Source organism: Vulpes vulpes, chromosome 11, assembly GCF_048418805.1.
Source record: "Vulpes vulpes isolate BD-2025 chromosome 11, VulVul3, whole genome shotgun sequence".
NCBI lineage: Eukaryota > Metazoa > Chordata > Mammalia > Carnivora > Canidae > Vulpes > Vulpes vulpes.
Genome location: NC_132790.1, coordinates 7,560,906 through 7,580,172, shown reverse-complemented (window position 1 = coordinate 7,580,172; position 19,267 = coordinate 7,560,906). Strand labels below are relative to the sequence as shown.

The 19,267-nt window shown below is 52.6% G+C and overlaps 1 protein-coding gene across 7 annotated transcripts in view; it reads left to right on the top strand.

Annotated features, from left to right (window-relative positions):
* NAV2 (neuron navigator 2) overlaps positions 1-19,267 on the top strand; it is a 399,361-nt gene that overhangs the window by 365,156 nt on the left and 14,938 nt on the right. For 6 of the 7 annotated variants that reach the window (XM_072725405.1, XM_072725403.1, XM_072725404.1 and 3 more), the window contains 8 exons: positions 4,952-5,105; positions 6,231-6,393; positions 7,129-7,229; positions 9,544-9,639; positions 11,442-11,610; positions 15,581-15,816; positions 18,183-18,337; positions 18,553-18,624. In XM_072725405.1, the coding sequence (XP_072581506.1) occupies positions 4,952-5,105; positions 6,231-6,393; positions 7,129-7,229; positions 9,544-9,639; positions 11,442-11,610; positions 15,581-15,816; positions 18,183-18,337; positions 18,553-18,624 (1,146 nt within the window). The remainder of the gene's footprint in view (positions 1-4,951; positions 5,106-6,230; positions 6,394-7,128; positions 7,230-9,543; positions 9,640-11,441; positions 11,611-15,580; positions 15,817-18,182; positions 18,338-18,552; positions 18,625-19,267) is intronic. The other variant, XR_011995074.1, reaches the window with a different exon arrangement.

Here is a 19,267-nt window from a genome sequence, read left to right as displayed (position 1 = left end):
AGGGGTGGAGGGGGAGAGGGAGAGAGAGAATCTTGAGCAGACTCCCCTGCTGAGTGCAGAGCCTGACGCGGGGCTCAATCTCCAACTCACTTGAACCAACATCAAGAGTTGGACGCCTAACCGACTGAGCCCCTCAGGCACCCCATGGAGAGAGGTGTTTTGTTTTGTTTTTAGCTTGATTTATTTAAGTAATCTTTGCACCTGATGTGGGGCTCAAACTCATGACCCCAGGATCAAGAGCCACATGCGCTACTGACTGAGCCAGCCAGGTGCCCCATCCTTGGAGAGTTTTAGGCAGGTTAGAAGATCATCAAACTCATGTTTCACAAAGGTCAGTCTCCTTTCTGCAGATAAGGCACTCAGGGGAACAGGAATGGAAGTAAGGCAACCACACAAGAAGCTAAAAGTACCTCCTACAGCGCCGTCCACCCCACTCTGGCCTGTTTCCTGTCCTTTGAACACTCTAGTCACACACCCCCAGGCCTTTGCCCCTTCTGTGCCCTCTGTCCGGTGCACCTTCCCTCAGATGTGCTCTTCCTTCAAGTCCCTGCTCTAGTTCTCACTAATGCCTTGCCTGTGCACTTTGCATAAAATAACACCCCCACCACAGCCCGCACTCCCCATCATCCCCCTTTCCCCTGTTTTATTTTTCACCATGGCACACATCACCACCTGACGTGCAGATTTCCTCAAGTTATTTGTTCTCCGTCCCCCACCACCACCACCCCCAAAAAACATGCAGGATAAGCTACATGGAGGTAGATACTGCTGGATTTGCAGACATTCAAATACTAGGTGAAACAAATGGTGACTTATGGTCGTAGTGAGCCCTGGATGGATTTAAGATGTGTTCTAGAAGCACGCTGACAGCACAAGGTGATGTAAAGTGTGAGGGAAAGGGAAGAGTAATCCTTGAATATTCCTAGATTTGCAACTTGAGTACCTGAGTATATGGAAGCATTGCTTCTGGAATGGGCGGGAGGACACCGGGTGGTCAGGAAAGGAGGTGACATGCCAGCTGAGATCTGCATGCTAAGTGAGATCTGCAGGGCACGGTGGACATCAGGAGCTCTGGCTGGACTATGTTAAGGCCGAGCTGCTCAGGAGACATCCCTGTAGAGATGCCAACCAGCCTGGGACTCCTAGAGATAGAGATCCAGGAGACATGGGCTCACAGATGGTACTGGAATATGGGAAACTAGAGGATTCTCCGCAGGGTTGAAGAGAGATGGAGAGGAGCCAGAGGGCCAAGGGCTGAGCTCCGGGAGCTCTGAAGAGAAAGGAAGAGCAGCCAGCGAGATGGGAGGAGGTGGGAGGAAATTGGGAGCAGAGAAAAGAAACTGCTGGGAGGGGGGTGGTAGCTGGGCCAAGTGCTGCAGGGCAGCCGGGGAAGATGAGGGAGAGTGGATGAGGCACTTGGCTGAGCAGCTTTCCCAGTGGCCATTGCGAGAACGCTCCCTCCAAACCGCTCTCCCCGTAGGGATCGGGTGGGGCCGACTCTGGGCTCCGCTGCCCTTCTCTGACATTCCACAGCATCTGTGCACACTGGAGATGTTTGTTTTGGGTCTGGCTTTCCAGAGGGTGGGCAGAGAGCAAATGCTTCTTTCCAACCTTGAAGGGTTTGTAAGAATGTGCAAATCTAGATGTGAGAGGAAGTTCAAAGAAGTAACCCAAGGCAGAGGAGTCGGGGGCCCAGAAAAGTTCCTACCCTGTGGGCGAAAGGAATGGTGGTGTGGGAAGGCAGTGTTTCCCACCCTCGAGACGTTTGAAATTAGGTATGCCCCCAGCCCAGACAGCGGAAATTGGGGAGTAACGCGTTAGGGACTGAGTAGCAGAAAACCTCCATCAGGTTGCCTCAGTAAGTAGCCCACGAAGCGGATGAGCACGGATTGAGTGCCTGCTGGATACAGTTCAGCCGCATGAGCTCTAGAGTTAAGTAGACCACCACCCCCACCCCCACCCCACCCCCGGTTCTGTCCTGATTATTTTCTTTCTTTTTTTTTTTTTTTTTTTTTAATGATGGGCATGTTAATCTCTGTTGGACTCAGCCTCCCCCCTTTTAAAAGGAGACAATTACGCCACATCTCCGTGGAGTTAGTAGTGGATGGAGTAATTACTAGTAAGCTTCAGATGCCTGGCGCAGTTGTCCGTGTAGGCAGTCACCATTTGCTGAGCACCTGCTATGGGCCCATCAGTGTGATCAGGCTCCAGAAATGATGCAGAGAACCCGGGTCCCGGCAGCCATGCAGGAGACCTGAAGAAGACAACCGAAGCCTAGTGCAGAAGGAACCAAGGGAAAAAAGGTGCTGCCTTGGTCACTAAGAATAGAGACTAAAACTTAGCCGGGTCTGTTGCAGAGGAACTAGATTTTCGGGAAACCTGGCTGGCTCAGTCAGTGGAGCATGTGGCTCTTGATCTTGGGGTTGTGGGTTCAAGCCCCGCACTGGGTGTCAAGATTGCTGGAAAATTAAATCTTAACTTGATTTTCAACGTCATCTCTGTGTTGGGTAGGACATCCCTCCCGTGTGACCTTGCAGTTGTGTGTTCCTGAGAACGGGGCTATTTTGGGGGGAGAGCACGGTACTCCTGGAGGACTTATTCTCAACACAGATTTTATTAGTTTGCTTCTCTTTGTAAAGTCACTGGCCAAGCTTTGCGAGGTCGCCCGTGTGATATATCCCACAAAGTGGGTGCTCAGGAAGTCTTGTGTCTCTTTCATTGCGAGAGCTCTCTGGGGAAAAGGTGCAGACCATGTGCAGGTGACTGGGGCAAAACGTCTGCCCCAGAGGGCCCGACACAGCAGACTGATGGTGTGAATCAAAGCTAACTAGTCCCTGCAATGAATTGGAGCCTTCGAGGTCTGTGCAGGGCGTGGTTTAGCGAAGACTGGAGTGTCACGATGGAATTTTGTTCAGACTTTACACTCCACTTAAGCCAGGAAACCATACTCCTCTCTCAAAAAGAAACCAGTGTTTGCGAGCCCCCACTGCAAACCTTGCAGACCAGAAAAGGCATGACCAGGTAGCTAAACCCTACAAACCATAGGCTAGTCAAAGCACAGAGAGAGGAGAGCCAAGGGAGGAGGATCTGAATTCTCAAGACATTTTCTAGCCTCTTATCCCAGATCTGTTAGCCTCAGTTTGCCCTAGGCATAGAGTGGGGATACTCGTAAGATTTTCAGGAATTTGTTAAAGGGTTTTAGAAGATTTTGTAGCTGAGACATTTCCTTGGCCTCCAACGACTTTCTACTCTGTGCATCTCTTGAAGCCATTCAGGTGCAGGTCGAGAAAATCACAACGAAACGATTTGGCCACTCGGGTGTTAAATTTTTCTTCTAGTCCTTTCTGCCCCCAAAATACAATTACATCTCTTTTAACAATTATAAATGGTTTCCCTCTGGCAGTGAACATTTCCACACCCTCAACCAGTTTTACAGGTCAGGCTTTTCTTGGCCTCAAATCTAGGGCTTGGTGTTGGAAGAGTGGGCTGCGCGATTATTTCTGCAGAGACCACATGCTCACCGTGTCGTTCGGAGATAATCAGCTTCAGCTTTGTAACTTTATGAACGTGGGTTTTTTTTTCTTTTTCATTTTTTCTATCTTCAGTCCAAGAAATGTCAAACCTGCTTATTCTGGATCACCCCTGACACCAGATCCAATGATCTTTGAAATCAACAGACTTTTTTTTTTTTTAGAAAGTCCTCTTGTCTAACATGGCAATTCATCATGACTTTGATGATCTTCCACTTAGTGCTGACTCGCCAGGTATCTGAATAGCAAAACTAACTGATCACGTAAGGAACCCAGCCTAGAGGGGCCACCTCTTAAGACAAAGATCTGACCTGCGGCTGGAGAGGTAGACACTGAGCCACCCTGTTGTACAATTTTCACATAAATCTGTGACTTTGTCATATCACCCTGTCCGCTCTCTTATGATCTGACATGTTTCTCTTTCTTGCCATGAGCTTATTAAGCAGTGTGGGCAGGTAGGGGAAGGAAAGAATGTTGCTTTTTTAAGACACTTTTAAAAGATTGAGTTATAGGGGAAGCCTGGGTGACTCAGTCGGTTAAGCATCTGCCTTCAGCTCGGGTCATGATCCCGAGGTCCTGGGATCGAGCCTCACATGGAGCTCCCTGTTAAGCAGGAAGTCTGCTTCTCCCTCTTCCTCTGACCCTCCCCACCCCCAGCTCATGCTCTCTCTCTGTCTCTCTCAAATACACAATTTTTTTTTTAAGATTTTGTTTTTTCATGAGAGACGCAGAGAGAAAGGTAGAGACATGGCAGAGAGAGAAGCAGGTTCCCTGCAGGGCTCTATCCCAGGACCCGGGCATCACAACCTGAGCCGAAGGCAGATGCTCAACCACTGAGCCACCCAGGCACCCAATAAATAAAATCTTAAAAAAAAAAAGAATGAAAGAAATGAGGTTTAGAATGTGACCAAAAATAAATAACCTCTTCCACCCAAATCTTTCAGTTACTTTCACTTTTGGGCAAATAAAAATCACCCCTCAGCTGTCTGACCTTAGAGTGTCTAATCTTTAAAACAGACAGTTGACCTTCCTTCCCTGAGTGGGTTTAGCTCTCAAGGGCCATGCGGTGTCCCCATAGAGGCCCAGCTGTGTACACATTGGGACCGAAGGGGCGGTTTTAAACCCGGAAGGTTCCCGCTGTCTTTTGCCGGCTCCTGTTTATCCCAGATTATTGGAATTTGGCTGAGGGGCACGCCAAAGCCACCCTGATTGCCAGCGCGCTGCAGAGAGCATAGAGAAGCAACACAGTCTGGATTTCGGGGGCCTTGGCGTTGGCACCCAGGGAGGCGCTGGCCGGCTGCTCAGACAGGGTGACGGGCGCGCAAACCCGCCAGGGAATGCGGGGGACACAGGCTGGCGGCCAGGGAGGCCTGAAGCCGCGAGCTCCGAGCTGTTCTCCTCAGCAGCGCCTCTCCCCCCAGCATCTCCGAGTGCATCGACAGTGAGGCCGAGACGGTCATGCAGCTCCGGAACGAGCTGAGGGACAAGGAGATGAAGCTGACCGACATCCGCCTGGAAGCGCTCAGCTCCGCGCACCAGCTCGACCAGCTGCGGGAGGCCATGAACAGGATGCAGGTGAGCGCGGGCCCCCCCTTGCTCGCAGCCCCCCGCTCTCCTCCAGTCCTTCGTTTTCCGCTTGCTTTTCCAAAAGGAGCAAGGCTCCTTCTCTTTCCGTGCCCTCCCAGGTATTGCCCATGCCTCTCCGCCTCTGACTTCCCGGGGCCCTGCCATCGCCTCCTGCGAGCAGCAGTCTCCTTCGCCTGGCCCTTGGGGCCTCCCAGTTTCACCTCCCAGACTCATCAGCCAGAGGGAGCCCCTGACTGCTCCCTTTGTGCCAGGAATTTCTGTTTCCTAACGTTCCCTCCGCGGGGATGACCTGACCAGCCGAATAAGACCCTTCCCCCAGGGTTAGCCTCACCTTCTGCAAAGCTTTTTCCAGATCCCGCCTCTGGAAGAGTTAGTGCCCTCAACTGAATTCCTCTAGATGTGTTCTCACAGCCCCTCACCTTCCACCCTGGATTGGAAGGCATCTGCATCTTCTGGCTATTTCTTTCTTTTTTCTTTTTTCATTTTTCATTTTTTTTTTTTTTTTTTTTTGCATCCTTTTCTCTGGAGGTAGTCCCAGGGCTATGCACATGGTAGGTCTTCCCTAAATATCAGTAAGGATGAAAGAGCCCTGTGGGCCCTGCCAAATGGGTCCTTGCTGGAGAACCAGCATTTCCCATAGGAGGTGCCACAGAACACGTGTTCCACGAGAGGCTCTGTGGAGGGAGAGCTCCTGGATCACCACTGTTTAGGAAGGCTCTGCACTCTGTGCCCCCTGCGAGGCCCACAAGGCAGAGCAGCTCTTAAGGGCTCTAAGTCTTACGGGAATAAAACCCGTCAAGCCCAGAGTCTCTCAAACTTCTTGGATGCTAAGACTCTTTTTCAGCTAAGACTCAGGCAGCAGGCTGTGGGAAACATTGCTGAGGTCTTTCCGAAGGCCAGCTCTCCAAAACGATGGCCCTCGCCCTGCCGGACAGGTCTCGTATGCACCCAAGAGCAGCAAGCACGGCCGAAGCTCTCCGATGGTGTGACTGACCGGGCCTCGGCTGGGATACCCACTTGATGGCAGAGGGGGGCTCTCCGGTCCCTCCTCCGGTAAACACCTGTTCGCGTTACATCCACCTAGTAAGGGAGTCTCTCCCTTCCTCTTTGCAGAGTGAAATAGAGAAGCTGAAAGCCGAGAACGACCGGCTGAAGTCAGAGTCTCAAGGCAGTGGCTGCAGCCGGGCACCCTCCCAGGTGTCCCTCTCTGCCTCCCCTAGGCAGTCCATGGGCCTCTCGCAGCACAGCTTGAACCTCACCGAGTCAACCAGCCTGGGTGAGTGGCATCACCGGGCTGGGCACAGGTCAGGGCCTGCAGCGGGCTCTCCAGTCTCCAAGCACGAGCCCCGAGATAAGCAGATGAACAGATCAAACGGAGAGGCAACAGGCGTGCGTGCACGTGGGGTGCGTGTGTGTGTCTGGGTGTGCGTCTGCTACCGACATGAGCTCAGCCGTTAGACTGCTGTCATGCTTTGCTCCAGTGCCCCCACTTCTCCGGGCCATGAGCTTGGATCCTCTTGTCCACCATGCTGAGTTCTGTTTGGTCCATTTTTAAGAGGCTGACCTACAAGCTGAATGCTGCGTAGAAACCCCACAGCAGCGGGTCCCAGTTGGGGTGGTGGCTCGCTCTGTGGTCTTCCTGCCTTCGGGACGGAGGCCAGGCCAGCACAGTAATGAGCGAACACGGTCTAGGTTTTCTTTGTAAGCATATCGAGGCCGACGCTTTGATTTCTTATCCATGATGCCGCGTTGCTGTCGTTTTGGTTGAGCCTCTGCCTCGCACTTCCATTTGGCAAGGGACATCGTCAGCCTGCTGGTTCTTGGTCGGTCCACCATCGGTTTCTGTGGTTGCATTCTCCATTCTGCCCTCTGCCCTTCCCCTCCCCGCCCCCCCCCCCCGCACCCCGACACCTGGTTTGTCCCGCTGCCGTGCCAGCAAGCAGCGGGGGTGTCAGGAAGCCGGCTTTGCTGTCCCCATGTGCCTAAGGCTGTTGATGTTTTCCATTCGCAGACATGTTGCTGGATGACACTGGTGAATGCTCGGCTCGGAAGGAAGGAGGCAGGCATGTTAAGATAGTTGTCAGCTTTCAGGAGGAAATGAAGTGGAAGGAGGTTAGTTGGATGCCTTTCCCTGCTCTGCGTGTCCCCTCTGCAGGTAGAACTGCCTTAGCGTAGCGATGTCATCGTCAGACCGAGTCACCTGAGCACCCGAGGTGATTCGGGGGTTCTCCTAACACTTCCCTTAACTCCCCGTCCTCCCCGGCAGCGTTTGACACGACGAGAGTGACCAGATGACCCTCCCTCCCTCTTGCATTTGGAAAGTCTAATAAAGTACTAAAAATATCCCCGTGCCACACTTTCGCGGAACTAAGCGCTAACCTCCGTCACGAATGGCTTTTCTGAATCTAACGTGTTCCAAAAGCACTTCGCAGAGAAGCAACCTACCCAATTCAGCCGACCAGGAGCACCAGTTTTGTCCAGTGTTCAGAGGCCGCCGACGAGGTGGGAGGCCGAGGGGGCCAGGCCCCGCGGGTAGCTAAGGGGAAGCATCCTGGTGGGGCTTCCTGACTCCCCGAGACTGAGGAATCTTGAGTTTTCTGTGTAGTTCCTGTTCCCTGCTGGGGTCTAGGGAGGTCACGCCACACCTACCCCAGGGGCTTTTTTGGGGTAGGGGGTTGGCACATTCGAACTTCGGTCATTGATTAAATCCACCTGATGCTGTAGTGACCCTCTCTCAGAGAAGCGGGGAAAGACTTCCTGAGTCGTTACTTCAAGTCCCCTTCAGTCTCTTGTTTGTTGTTTCCCGGCATCCGTGCCGACAGGCTGCCTGTGGTCTAGGAGTCCCGGGGGGACCCGCAGTGCCCACCGCAACGGAGCATCTACAGCCAGACTCTTGGCAGGAGGATTCCACAGTACGGCTGGCTCTCTCTTCTTGTTGAAGGGGTAGGCCCAGGTTTTGGAGCCGCCCATGATTTCCTCCTCATCTAGCCTAAAAATATATATATATATTTTATATATAAAAATAAACATGAATAGATTCATTTTCTTTTTTTTTTTTAAGATTTTATTTATTTATTCATAAGAGACACACAGAGGGGGCAGAGACCTAGGCAGAGGGAGAAGCAGGCTCCATGCAGGGAGCCCGACGTGGGACTCGATTCTGGGACCCTGGGATCATGCCTTGGGCTGAAGACAGACATTAAACCACTGAGCCACCCAGACGTCCCAAGAGATCCATTTTCAGAGCTTTACCTAGTGGAGTGATAAGACTATCAAGGGGAAAAATTCATCCTTAGAACATCCTTATAAAAAATTCAGGTGGGGGTTCCTGGGGATGTGCATTGTTCTAGGGATCCTCAATAGGAACAGATAGATGTCACGTTTTATAAAAGTTTGAGTCCCTTTTAAAAATTGTGTTGTTCTGGATCACCACAGCATCCAGAGGAATCGGTCCAGCAGACCAGGTTACCTCCGTTTTGTAACTGAGGAACCTGGCGCCCAGGTGACAGGGCAACTGGTGAGGCCGGGTCTTCTGATGGCAAGACTGGTGCTCTTTTCTCGGCTGCTTTTACTTACCTGCCACATACACCCCCTCCCACACTCCCTGCACCCACCCTTCCAATTCCGTATCCTTATGAGCACATCAGATCTGAGATTTTAAAATCCAACAAGATGGAATGTTCTATTAGTTTTTCTTTAATCATTGTGATTAGTTATCTCCTGCCCTGCCCCCCTTGTGCAGAGAGCCCTATTGGGCGAAGTTGAAAAGAAGTAGGAAAAAGATACTTTATTGTGAACTTCTCAGAGTTTTACTTGTTTTCTAAATTGAGTATGATTTAACCTTTAATTAGCAGAAAAGCAATCAGCATTGTTTAAGGAAAAAAAAAAGTATTCTCTCCTGAAGGAGTTTAAGATCTAGCAAAGGAGATAAACTTGGTTTACAGATAGACATAAATACCCAAAAGTAAACAAGTACAGAATATGTTAATAGATAGGTTATATGTAGAACCAGTGAAGCAGTGTGCACCGTGAGCCTGGTGGGTTAATCACTGAAGGCTTCCTGGAAGAGGTGAGCTTGCAAGCAAGGTTTGGAAAAGGAGAGATGGCAGGAGAGGGGAGAAGCATTCCAGGCTAGGGATGTGATCTGTGCACTCTCCAAGGTACACCTCTAGTAGACGCTTCTAGATTCCAGAGAGGAGGTCCTCTCTTCCTGACCCACGGATTGCTATTTTTCCAAGATAGCAGGGAAATTTTTTTTTTTAAAGACTATTGTATTCCAGCTACGTTGTATCTGGTGTTGTAACAAATAGAACTTTTATTCCCCTCTCAAACCATTGGTGGAGTTCTAAGGCAATCTGAGTCCTTGCTAACCTGTGTCAGGAAAGATCCGCCTGGTTTTCACCCGCATGCATTTCCTTACCTTTAGGATTCCAGACCACACCTCTTTCTTATTGGCTGCATTGGAGTGAGTGGCAAGACGAAGTGGGATGTGCTCGATGGGGTGGTTAGACGACTGTTCAAAGTAAGTGTCTGCGAGGCTGGCTGCAGGGGTCTGCCCAAAGTGGGGCCTGGGGAGGGAAGGAGGGGGCAGGGGCAGTTTGTGTCCTGACCGGGGCCTCTCCTTGGGCCTGCTCCCCACCCCTGTCCTCGCGTTGCTGGGACTTGTCCCCAGGCCACTTAGGTAACAGGAGGTTGGTGAGTACAGACCAGTGATGGGCCAGCCAGTGTGAGCCGTTTCCTTGGCCCTGAGCAATTATTTGAGCCTCGTGTGGTGTCCAAATCCTCCCCTCACCTTAGAGCTGTGTCCTATTGAATATGCTTTGGAGCGAGTGCCCTGTAAGCAGGGCTAAGACCTCAAATTTCCATTCTTCATGTCCGGGGCATTTGATCCAACTTGCCCGGCACCCTGGCCAACACCTCACAGAGCCTGTGATTTGTGCTTCACAGGACAGTAACATCTGATCAGGGGCCAGAGTCCAAGATGGTGCCGTAGTTATTTTTGCATTTGTTCTAATCACATCACCGGAGTGGGTGGGTGTTGATCACAGGAGGAATAACTAAGGAGTATTGAGATGAACCTGCAAGCGCAAGGTGTTCGGGAAGAAGCTTTTCGTACCTTTTTTTTCTGCCGTCCCTAAGTGAGTCCCAGTCATAAGTGCTCGCTAATCATGTCTCCTGAGCAGTATTCGTGCCCTGCATTTTTGGTGCCGGAGACCCTGCTAACGTGATCCCAGTTTATCTCCAAGCCTGTGAGGAAGGCCCTATTATTTTCACATTTAGAGGAAAAGCAGGACTCAGAGCAGGTCACTTGCCCAAGGTCACAGAGCCAGAACTCAGCCCTGCTGGCCTAGTTCTGTCGGTCTGACTTTAAACCCCGAGTTAACAAGTGCGACCTCTAGCATCTCGATGCAGGTGGCTTCACACGCGGGAAGCCCTGTTCTCTGGCCAGAGGTCATTCCGCATCTTGGAGGGCTGTGGAAATGTGACCGGGCAAGAGATGGGAATGGCTGAGGGCAGACCAGTCCCGCTGCCTGGACCCTAAACCTCGAGTCTGCTGACGGGCAGTCGGGACATCCTTGGCTTAAAAAGACAACAGTTTGGGCTGGAAACAGCCTGTGGGGTGTCACATGTGGGGAAGTGAGACCATTAAAGGGAGAGAGGCTGTTAACCAATATTCCACGTCATCATCTTCCAGCCACCTCCTGCCCACAGACCTTTGGTCCAAGGTCACTGACCCCTAAAACCTTTTGGTCACTCACCTCAGAGGGCACATGTTCCAAATTAAACACAATTTTTCCTGTTAAAAGATCAAAAACTGCTTCTTTCATGCAGTCCTGGAGTCAAATACATAAATGTATCTGACTGCAAAACTCCTTTTTTTACCTGGGGTTTGCTCCCTTTGTCGTCATCAACGTGGTCTTTGCTCTGGGCCAAGAGAAGGGGCTGGTGGAGAGATTTGGCGTCAGAATTACTTTCTCGTGAGTTTTCGAGCACTGGTCACAGGCCCTGGTGTCTTCAGGACTTCAGCTGAACTCAGGAAAAGCAGCCTCACTTCTCCGTGCCTGGTTCATCCAGACTAAACGTCCACGATGGTGTCAGGGCTCCCCTCCACGTCACTAACCAAATAAATCTGTACTTGAAGAGGCCTGCGATCCTCGGTCATCCTCCCCGTAGAAAGTCAGCACCTCCCTCCCCTCGTTCCACAGGTTTCAACCCAGGCATCAACTGGGAAAGAAGATGATCATAAATCACCCAAAGAAAACATGAGTCACGGGTGGATTTCTAGCCACGTCTTTGATGGGGTCTTGATTTTCCTCTTCCCAGGAATACATCATCCACGTCGACCCCGTGAGTCAGCTGGGGCTGAACTCAGACAGTGTTCTGGGCTACAGCATCGGGGAAATCCAGCGCAGCAACACCTCCGAGACCCCCGAGCTTCTGCCCTGTGGCTATCTGGTGGGGGAGAACACGACCATCTCCGTGACCGTCAAAGGTAAATCCGGCGGATGGATGGCGGAGGTCGGTCGGAGTTTTCAGGAATTGCAGTTTTTGTTTTGTGACTTGGCGTAGCAAACCGTGGCCACAGTTTTGTTTGCCCACATGTGCGTGGGTTGGTTTCTCTCCCCCCCCCCCTGCAACCACAGTCATTCTTACCTAAGCAAGTTCAACAGTCTTTAGCTTTTTCAACCACCACCGGAAGCAAACAGGTTTAGTTTATTGCTGAAATTATATAACAAAAGGTCCCATTAGCCTTATGACTCTGAGATGTTGGAATCTTAATAACTCTGATGAAACAGGGCTCCACGGAGACCAGTGGGTTATTCTTGCCAGCCGGCCGTGGATGTGCTCCCGTCCTACAGGTGGGAGCCTCTCTTGCCCACGCACCGCGCTGCTGGTGCTTCCGATTGCCTCATCATGCAGGAATGTGAGGCCCCAGGCCAAAGTGTGTTCCAAAGAACTCGAGGCCCACAACCCAAACGTATCTTGGGGGGGCGGGGGGAGGAGTAGGGGGTGAGAGAAAGTTTCCTGGCCAAATAAGTCTAGAAAACTACATCATTAGACCCAACTGTGTGTAGGGGACAGGAAGACAGGAGTGTATTGGTGCACCAACTCCGTCCCCGGATATGCCAACTCCTGCCGTTAAGAAGCTGTTTAAGGGGCACCTGGGTGGCTCAATCAGTTGGGTGTCTGCCTTCAGCTCAGGTCATGATCCCGGGATCAGGCAATCAAGCCCCCCATCAGGCCGCTGCTTGACAGGGAACCTGCTTCTCCCTCTCCCTCTGCCATTCCCTCCACGTCTGCTCTCTGGCTCTCTATCAAATAAATAAATAAAATCTCTTTTTTTAAAGATTTTATTTATTTATTCATGAGAGACACACAGAGCGAGAGAGAGGCAGAGACACAGGCAGAGGGAGAAGCAGGCTCCATGCAGGGAGCCCGACGTGGGACTCAATCCCAGGTCTCCAGGATCACACTCTGGGCTGACGGCGGCACTAAACCACTGAGCCACCCGGGATGCCCAAATAAAATCTTAAAAAAAAAAAAAAAAGAAGGCTGTTTAATCTGACATAAATGTATTTGACTGCAGAACTCCTTTTCCCCCTATATTTTATGAGCTCTCCCGCAAAAATATAGATTAATAAACACTGCACGAAGCTCAACCTTCAGGTTGTCCCGTTTCTTACTTCCCCATAAGGCGCAGCTCTGGACTAGAGTTTTAACAGCGTGCTTTTGGGGTTGTTTGATGCAAACCTTGTTTCCTGGTTGGAAGGCTTTCCAGAAGCACCCCACCATTCCTTAGGAGCAGCAGTTTCCACCCGGCTCTGCCAGTGACAAGTCTAATGTTACCAGTCGAGCCTCACGCACAGCCTTCTGTGAAATTGCACAGCTGTGGCCTCAGGCTGCAGGGGACGGGAACCTACCCCAAATTAACTTTAGCGGAAATTCTAAATGCACCTGGAAAATGCAAGAATACACTTCAAACACTGCTGGATCCGGGCATCCTGACAGTGCGTGAGAACCGGCCTGCCTCTGCCTTGCGTATTTTCTGAGCTCTTTGCACGCGGCTGCCGAAACGGCACTGGTAGCCCTGCTTCATCCTTCTGGCTTGGCAAGCTAAAAGAGAGAAAAGTGTGAAAAAAAGTTCTTCAAGATGATTCTGGGCCCACCTGAGTCAAATGGCCGTCACTGACCAGGTCATTACGAATAGGGAGAGGGTTTGGCCCAAGCCTGGCTGCAAGCCCGCACCTTGGGTGGCTGCAGGTGATGGGTCAGCGCCTCTTGAACTAGCTGGGATAACCTCCCCTTAAGAAGGAAGAGTCAGACTATGAGGGGCAGGAGGAAGGGGGTACCAGGCACACCAAAACAGGGCTGCACTACAAGAACCCTTCAGGGAAAGCCTTAACACGTCACAGGTTCAGACTGCATTTGGTCCATGCCGGGGAGCATGCATTTCACTTGTAGGTGCAGCTGCAGATCCTGAGGGGTGAAAGGAGCCCCCTGTTGCAGACACCAGACCTCTGTAAGAACCGTGACAAGGTGGTCTGTCAAGGGGGAATGTGCCACCCTCCCTGCTCCCCCAGTGCCCCATCTGCAACCGTCAGCATGTCAGGTGGTGCGGCATCTCGAGGGATCAGCTCAAGTTTATTTTTAAGCAACACCTGACTTCTATTTTCTGGCAGTGCTTGAAACTTAGGCCTTCAGGACACCGTAAACAATGCAGGAGTTTGAGCTGAGAGACCCATGGGCTGTGGATGGTCCCCTCCAGGGGTCCACCGGGGTTGGGGCGGGGGTGTGACAGGGCATGCCCTGAAGTGAGTTCATCAGCAGCACAGTCACTCTCAGGGGGTTTTAGGGCAAAAGACTAAAAAAGCAGCACATATGTAGAGAGGGACGTTTTTGTGGGTTTCCCCCTCTCTCATTATTAGGCTTAGACAAGAGACCCTGCTGTCCGTACTTTGAATCAAGTTTCAACCAGTATAAGCTACACTTAGCTCAGTGCCGGGAAAGGCCTGTACCCAGAAGATAAGTCATTTAGAGACCTTCATCATGGTCATTCTGGAATACTGTCTCGCATATAGTGGCCCTTCTTGGTCGGTGGGGGGAGGTTAGATACAAGCATATAAATGCATTTGAGGGGTTGTTTGCAGTGAATAATTAGGTCAAAGTGAATAATTATGTCAAATTATAATACGCCCTTATAAAACAGAATAAACAGGGGCACCTGGCTGGCTCACTCAGTGGAGCATGAGACTCTTAATCTCGGGCATGTAAGTTCAGGCCCCGTGTTGGTTATAGAGATTACTTAAAAATGAAATCTTTAAAAAAATAAAATAGAGTAAGTGCTTTTTATTTTTATTTTTTTACCTACATATACTAGTTTTCTTAAGGTGAGTTTTAACAGAATTATCTTAGGTTTCACACAAGTAACCTTGGATGGATCTTCTCTTGAGAATCACGTCAAGAAAATAATTCTTACAATAAAGCCAACAGCCAGGGCACCTGGGTGGCTCAGTTAAGCATCCTGACTCTTGATTTCCGCTCAGGTCATGATCTCAGGTTGTGGGGTCCAGCCCAGCACTCAGCGGAAAAGGAGAGGTTCTCTTTCTCTCCGTCTCCCTCTGGCCTTCCCCCCACATGCACGTGTGCACATTGTCTCATTAAAAATGACTAAACAAATGTTAAAAAATAAATAAAAAAGCCAGCAGCCCTGATTGGTGGAGTTGTCTCAGGTAGGAAAGGGGAAAGCTACATTTCCTCTTGACATTGTTGAGGCTCTGAGCCCTTGGTGGATGGCATCTCAGCCTTCACCTACAGTCCTCTTATCCCTGAGACCAATTACATTTCTTTGTTTTAAAGATGAAAGTGGGGACACCTGGGTGGCTTAGCAGTTGAGCGTCTGCCTTTGGCTCAGGGCATGATCCTATAGTCCCAGGATTGAGTCCTGCATCAGGCTCCCTGCAGGGAGCCTGCTTCTCCCTCTGCCTCTGTGTGTCTCATGAATAAATAAATAAAATCTTTAAAAAATAAAGATGAAAGTGTTGCTACCTTCATGGCATATCTGAGCGTGGGCAGCAGTGGTCCATGGCCCACAAGAGAGAACAGGGTGACAGGGCAACCCCAGGGTCTCGGCAGACACGGGAGGCTCAGGTCTGGTTTGGGCAGACCCCAGCAGCCTGGTGAATCCAGACAGGCAAGCAGAGCCCAGAGTCTTAGGAATTCTGCAGAAGACAGACAGGGCCTGAGGGCCTGAGTGTTAAAGTTGAGTCTGAGTCTGGGCAAGTCGGCCTCGGCAGCCTAGCCAGGTGCTAGCCCACACGGTGCCCGTGAGCCGAGCGCCCAGCCTCCCGTGTACCTGGGTGGGCAGCAGTCTCAGAGGAGTGGCCACCATGGATAGAGACAGGCAGCCCGAGGTGGCACACGCAGAGGTGGCTCCAAACCCTTCCTGTCCCTCTCCAACGCAGGGCTCGCGGAGAACAGCCTGGACTCCCTGGTGTTCGAGTCTCTGATCCCCAAGCCCATCCTGCAGCGCTATGTCTCCCTGCTGGTGGAGCACCGGCGGATCATCCTCTCCGGCCCCAGTGGCACCGGGAAAACCTACCTGGCCAACCGGCTCTCCGAGTACTTGGTGCTTCGGGAGGGGCGGGAGCTGACAGACGGTGTCATCGCCACCTTCAACGTGGACCACAAGTCCAGCAAGGTGAGGGGGTCGTCCAGAGGCTGCCGCCCCGCCGGGGGTGCCGTGTGGCCCTTTGGCAGCTGTCGATGCCGCTGGCGCCCCAATGGGAGAGCAGCCTTGCCCACGTGCTCTCCCTTGGGGTCGTGAGAGCCTGGTGAAGGACGTCAGGGTGGGGTGGCGGAGGGAAGGCTCTAGCCCACAACTTCCCGCGCCGAGGGCCCTCTGTAAGGCGAGCTCGTTCATTTCTCACTTGCCCGCTACGAGCTGGCTCTGACGCTTAGGATCGCCCCAGAAGCGCCCATAGCCGTTTACCAAGAATTTGTCATGTGCCTACTTGGTGCTGTTGTTTCTCCCAAATGAAACATGCTCTTGAGGAACAGCAATGACGCTAATGATCCTAGCCCGCCTCACAGACCCGCTTGCCCATGACCAGCGCACGGCCTCCTGACAGCCTCAAGGGAGAGGGTGTTGCTACCCTCGTGTCACAGAAGAGGGACCTGGGCTCGAGGCAGGTGGCCACATGCCTAGGACCGTTCGCATGGTCCAGAGTGGTGGACTCCAGAGGCAGCACAGAGATTCACTCCTGCTTCCCGGGGACCAGCAGAGACGTTTGGTCCTACGTGCCCGGCCGAGATCCTCAAGTGCTTTCTCAGCCCGTTCACTGTTCACACGTGGGGAGGTGATGGACCATGCGCTCTGGCTGGCCCCCAGCAAGGGGACCGGTGAGCCAAAGGTGATTGGGAGATGACTCTCGGCCCTCTGAATCACCTGGCGTGCCCGAAGAAACAGATTCCTAGACCTCGTTCCCAGATGATCGCTTTTCCCGGGTGAGCCGGGAATCTGTGCCGTTCACAGGATTGCTGGGTGATTTTGATGGAGGGGTAGGATAGAGAGAAGTTGTCGGAGTACCGGTCCCCAGAGTCTCTGTGGGATTCTGCTGAGGGAAGGCACCCTCTCCTGGGGCCAGTGAGAGGAGGACCCCAGGCACGTGGCTGGGGGTCGAGCCCAGGCTAGACTTCAGCCCCCTCTCACCTGCCCCTTGACCAGCACCCTCTGCAGAATCCAGCTCACCAACCGTACCCCATGAGCCTGAGTAGTGGAAGGAAGGCTCTGGAAGCTCTGTGCTTGTCAGGGGCCCGAGGCCAGGAAGCCCTGGTGGAAAGGGGGCTAAAGGAAGAAATTACTAGTAGCATGAATAGTGGGGCTTTTTCAGATGCTAGCAAGCCACATTTTGACTTAGAAGGGAGGCACACATGGAGGCAGCCCCTGAGTCTGGAACCAGCCCTGCTGCTTCCCCTCGGTGTGTGGAACCTCAGGCCGGCACCTGATTTTGATGTGCCCAAGCCTCCTCATTGGTAAAATGGAGATAATCCCGGTGCCCACCCAAGAAGCTCACTGTGGGGCTACGGAAATTCTGTACGTGAGGCTCCAAGTCCCTGGGCGCTATTGCCGTGACGGTCATACTAGCAGGCAGGCATGCTGGTCCCTGGCCGGTCCTCCGCTCGCCATTTCAGCCTTTCCCCTTTTGCACTATCTTCCTTCCCCTTCTCTTCTGACACACACCCCTCGCCCCAGCCATGCTGGGCTGCATCCAACTCCAGCCAATCCCCTACCTCTTCTCCACAGTTCAGCCCGGGGCTTACCCTTTCACCCAGACCTTCCAGAGCCCCCTCTGCATGTAGACCCTCTCCCCTGCACTGTTGGTTGTCCGTCTGTGATGGCACTAATCAGCAGTGCTAGCCTGTGAGTGGGGAGGGGTCCTTTGCTGTATTGATCCCCCGATGGCTTCTGGCTCTCAGGCAGGTGCAGGGGAAGTACAGAAGCGTATGAGGCACCTGCCCTTGGGAGCTTACTGGAAGGTGCGCATCATAAGCAAAATCAAGAAAAATGACCCCTCTTGGGGCACCTGGGTGGCTTAGTCGGTTAAGCGTCTGCCTTCAGCTCAGATCATGATCTCAGGATCGAGGGGGATCGAGCCTGCTTCTCCCCCAGCCCCTCCCCTATCACTTTGTGCAAGTACATGTGCGCCCTTGCTCTGTCTCTCAAATAAATCAGTAAAATCTGCCCCCAAAAAAGAAAGAACAGTTCTGGAGAAGTGATAGAGCAGGGATACAAAACCATGCCTGGGCACCCCACAGTGCTCTTGCCCAAGGCAGGTTTTCTATTACCTAATGAATTCCAGGAGGCAGGACCCAGGCCTTCCTCACCCCCTGCCCACCCCACGTCTCCTGAGCCCCCAGATAGATGCTGTGTAGCAGAGGGGCACTCAGCACATGTTCATCACACGGCCTCCCGCAGGGCCTCCGCAGCTGTGGGACCTGCCAAGTGAAGGCTCTGAGCATGTGCATCTTTATTGGGGTGCATTCACCCACTTTATTCATTCACAGGAATTGCGCCAGTACCTGTCCAACCTTGCTGACCAGTGCACCAGTGAGAACAATGCTGCAGACATGCCCCTCGTCATCATCCTGGACAACCTGCACCACGTCAGCTCCCTGGGCGAGATCTTCAACGGGCTGCTTAACTGCAAGGACCATAAATGGTAAAGGGCAGCTCTGGACCTCATGGCCCCCAGAGGACGGCAGCCATGTGATGTGGGGGTGCGGGCACGGTGCACGTGCAGCCCGGGATCAGCGTGGGGGGTGGGGGAGGCAGACAGCTATCTGCGTGGACATGCGGGTGCCATGGGCTTCCGTGAGCACCTTGTCTGGCTTGCCTTTGACTCATAGAGCCTCCTTGTCCTCCGTGTCCCTACAGCCCTTACATAATTGGCACAATGAACCAGGCTACCTCTTCTACTCCCAACCTGCAGCTTCATCACAACTTCAGGTAAGGGACTGCTTTTCGAGCGCCAGCGTTGGGCAGCGTGCTGAGCATGAGCATTTTCCCCAGCCAACTCCTTTAATTCCCCGGACAGCCACAAGCAGTTAGATTTATTTTGCAAATGGGGACAGGGAGGCTGAGAGAATTGACTCATGTGGGAGGGTCAGTGGAGAGCTGAGACTGGGGCCCGGGGTCCCTGACTCTCCGCCCTGGGGTAGCAGTGTCACGGAGGCAGCTCTGGGCCTGCCGCTCGTCCCCAGTGAAGCCGCTCTCCGCCTCGGGGTCAGAGCAGTGGAGGCTGTCGCTTAGGAATGTCCCCTCAGAGCTGGGTCTGTGGGCCGCTGAGTTGCAGCGGCTGTGAGTCCCTGTGGCCCAGCTCTCTGCCGGGCTGCCCTCCTGCGGGGATGGGGAAGGACTGTCCAGCTCCGTGGTACAAAGTCGCGTTGCCGTTTGCCTTGCCGTGGCTGGACGCCCTGCACCGACTCCCAGGTGACTGCACCACCCCCCTCTCCTACCTGGGCCCTTGGATGCGGCTCAGAAGCCGCTCTGCGGTAGGCCCCTGGCCGCTCTGCAGGCATCTCTCAGGGAAATCTATTGAAAGTGGACCTGAATTGTGATCATTAGAAACGTCGACTCCCCCAGGCCTGAG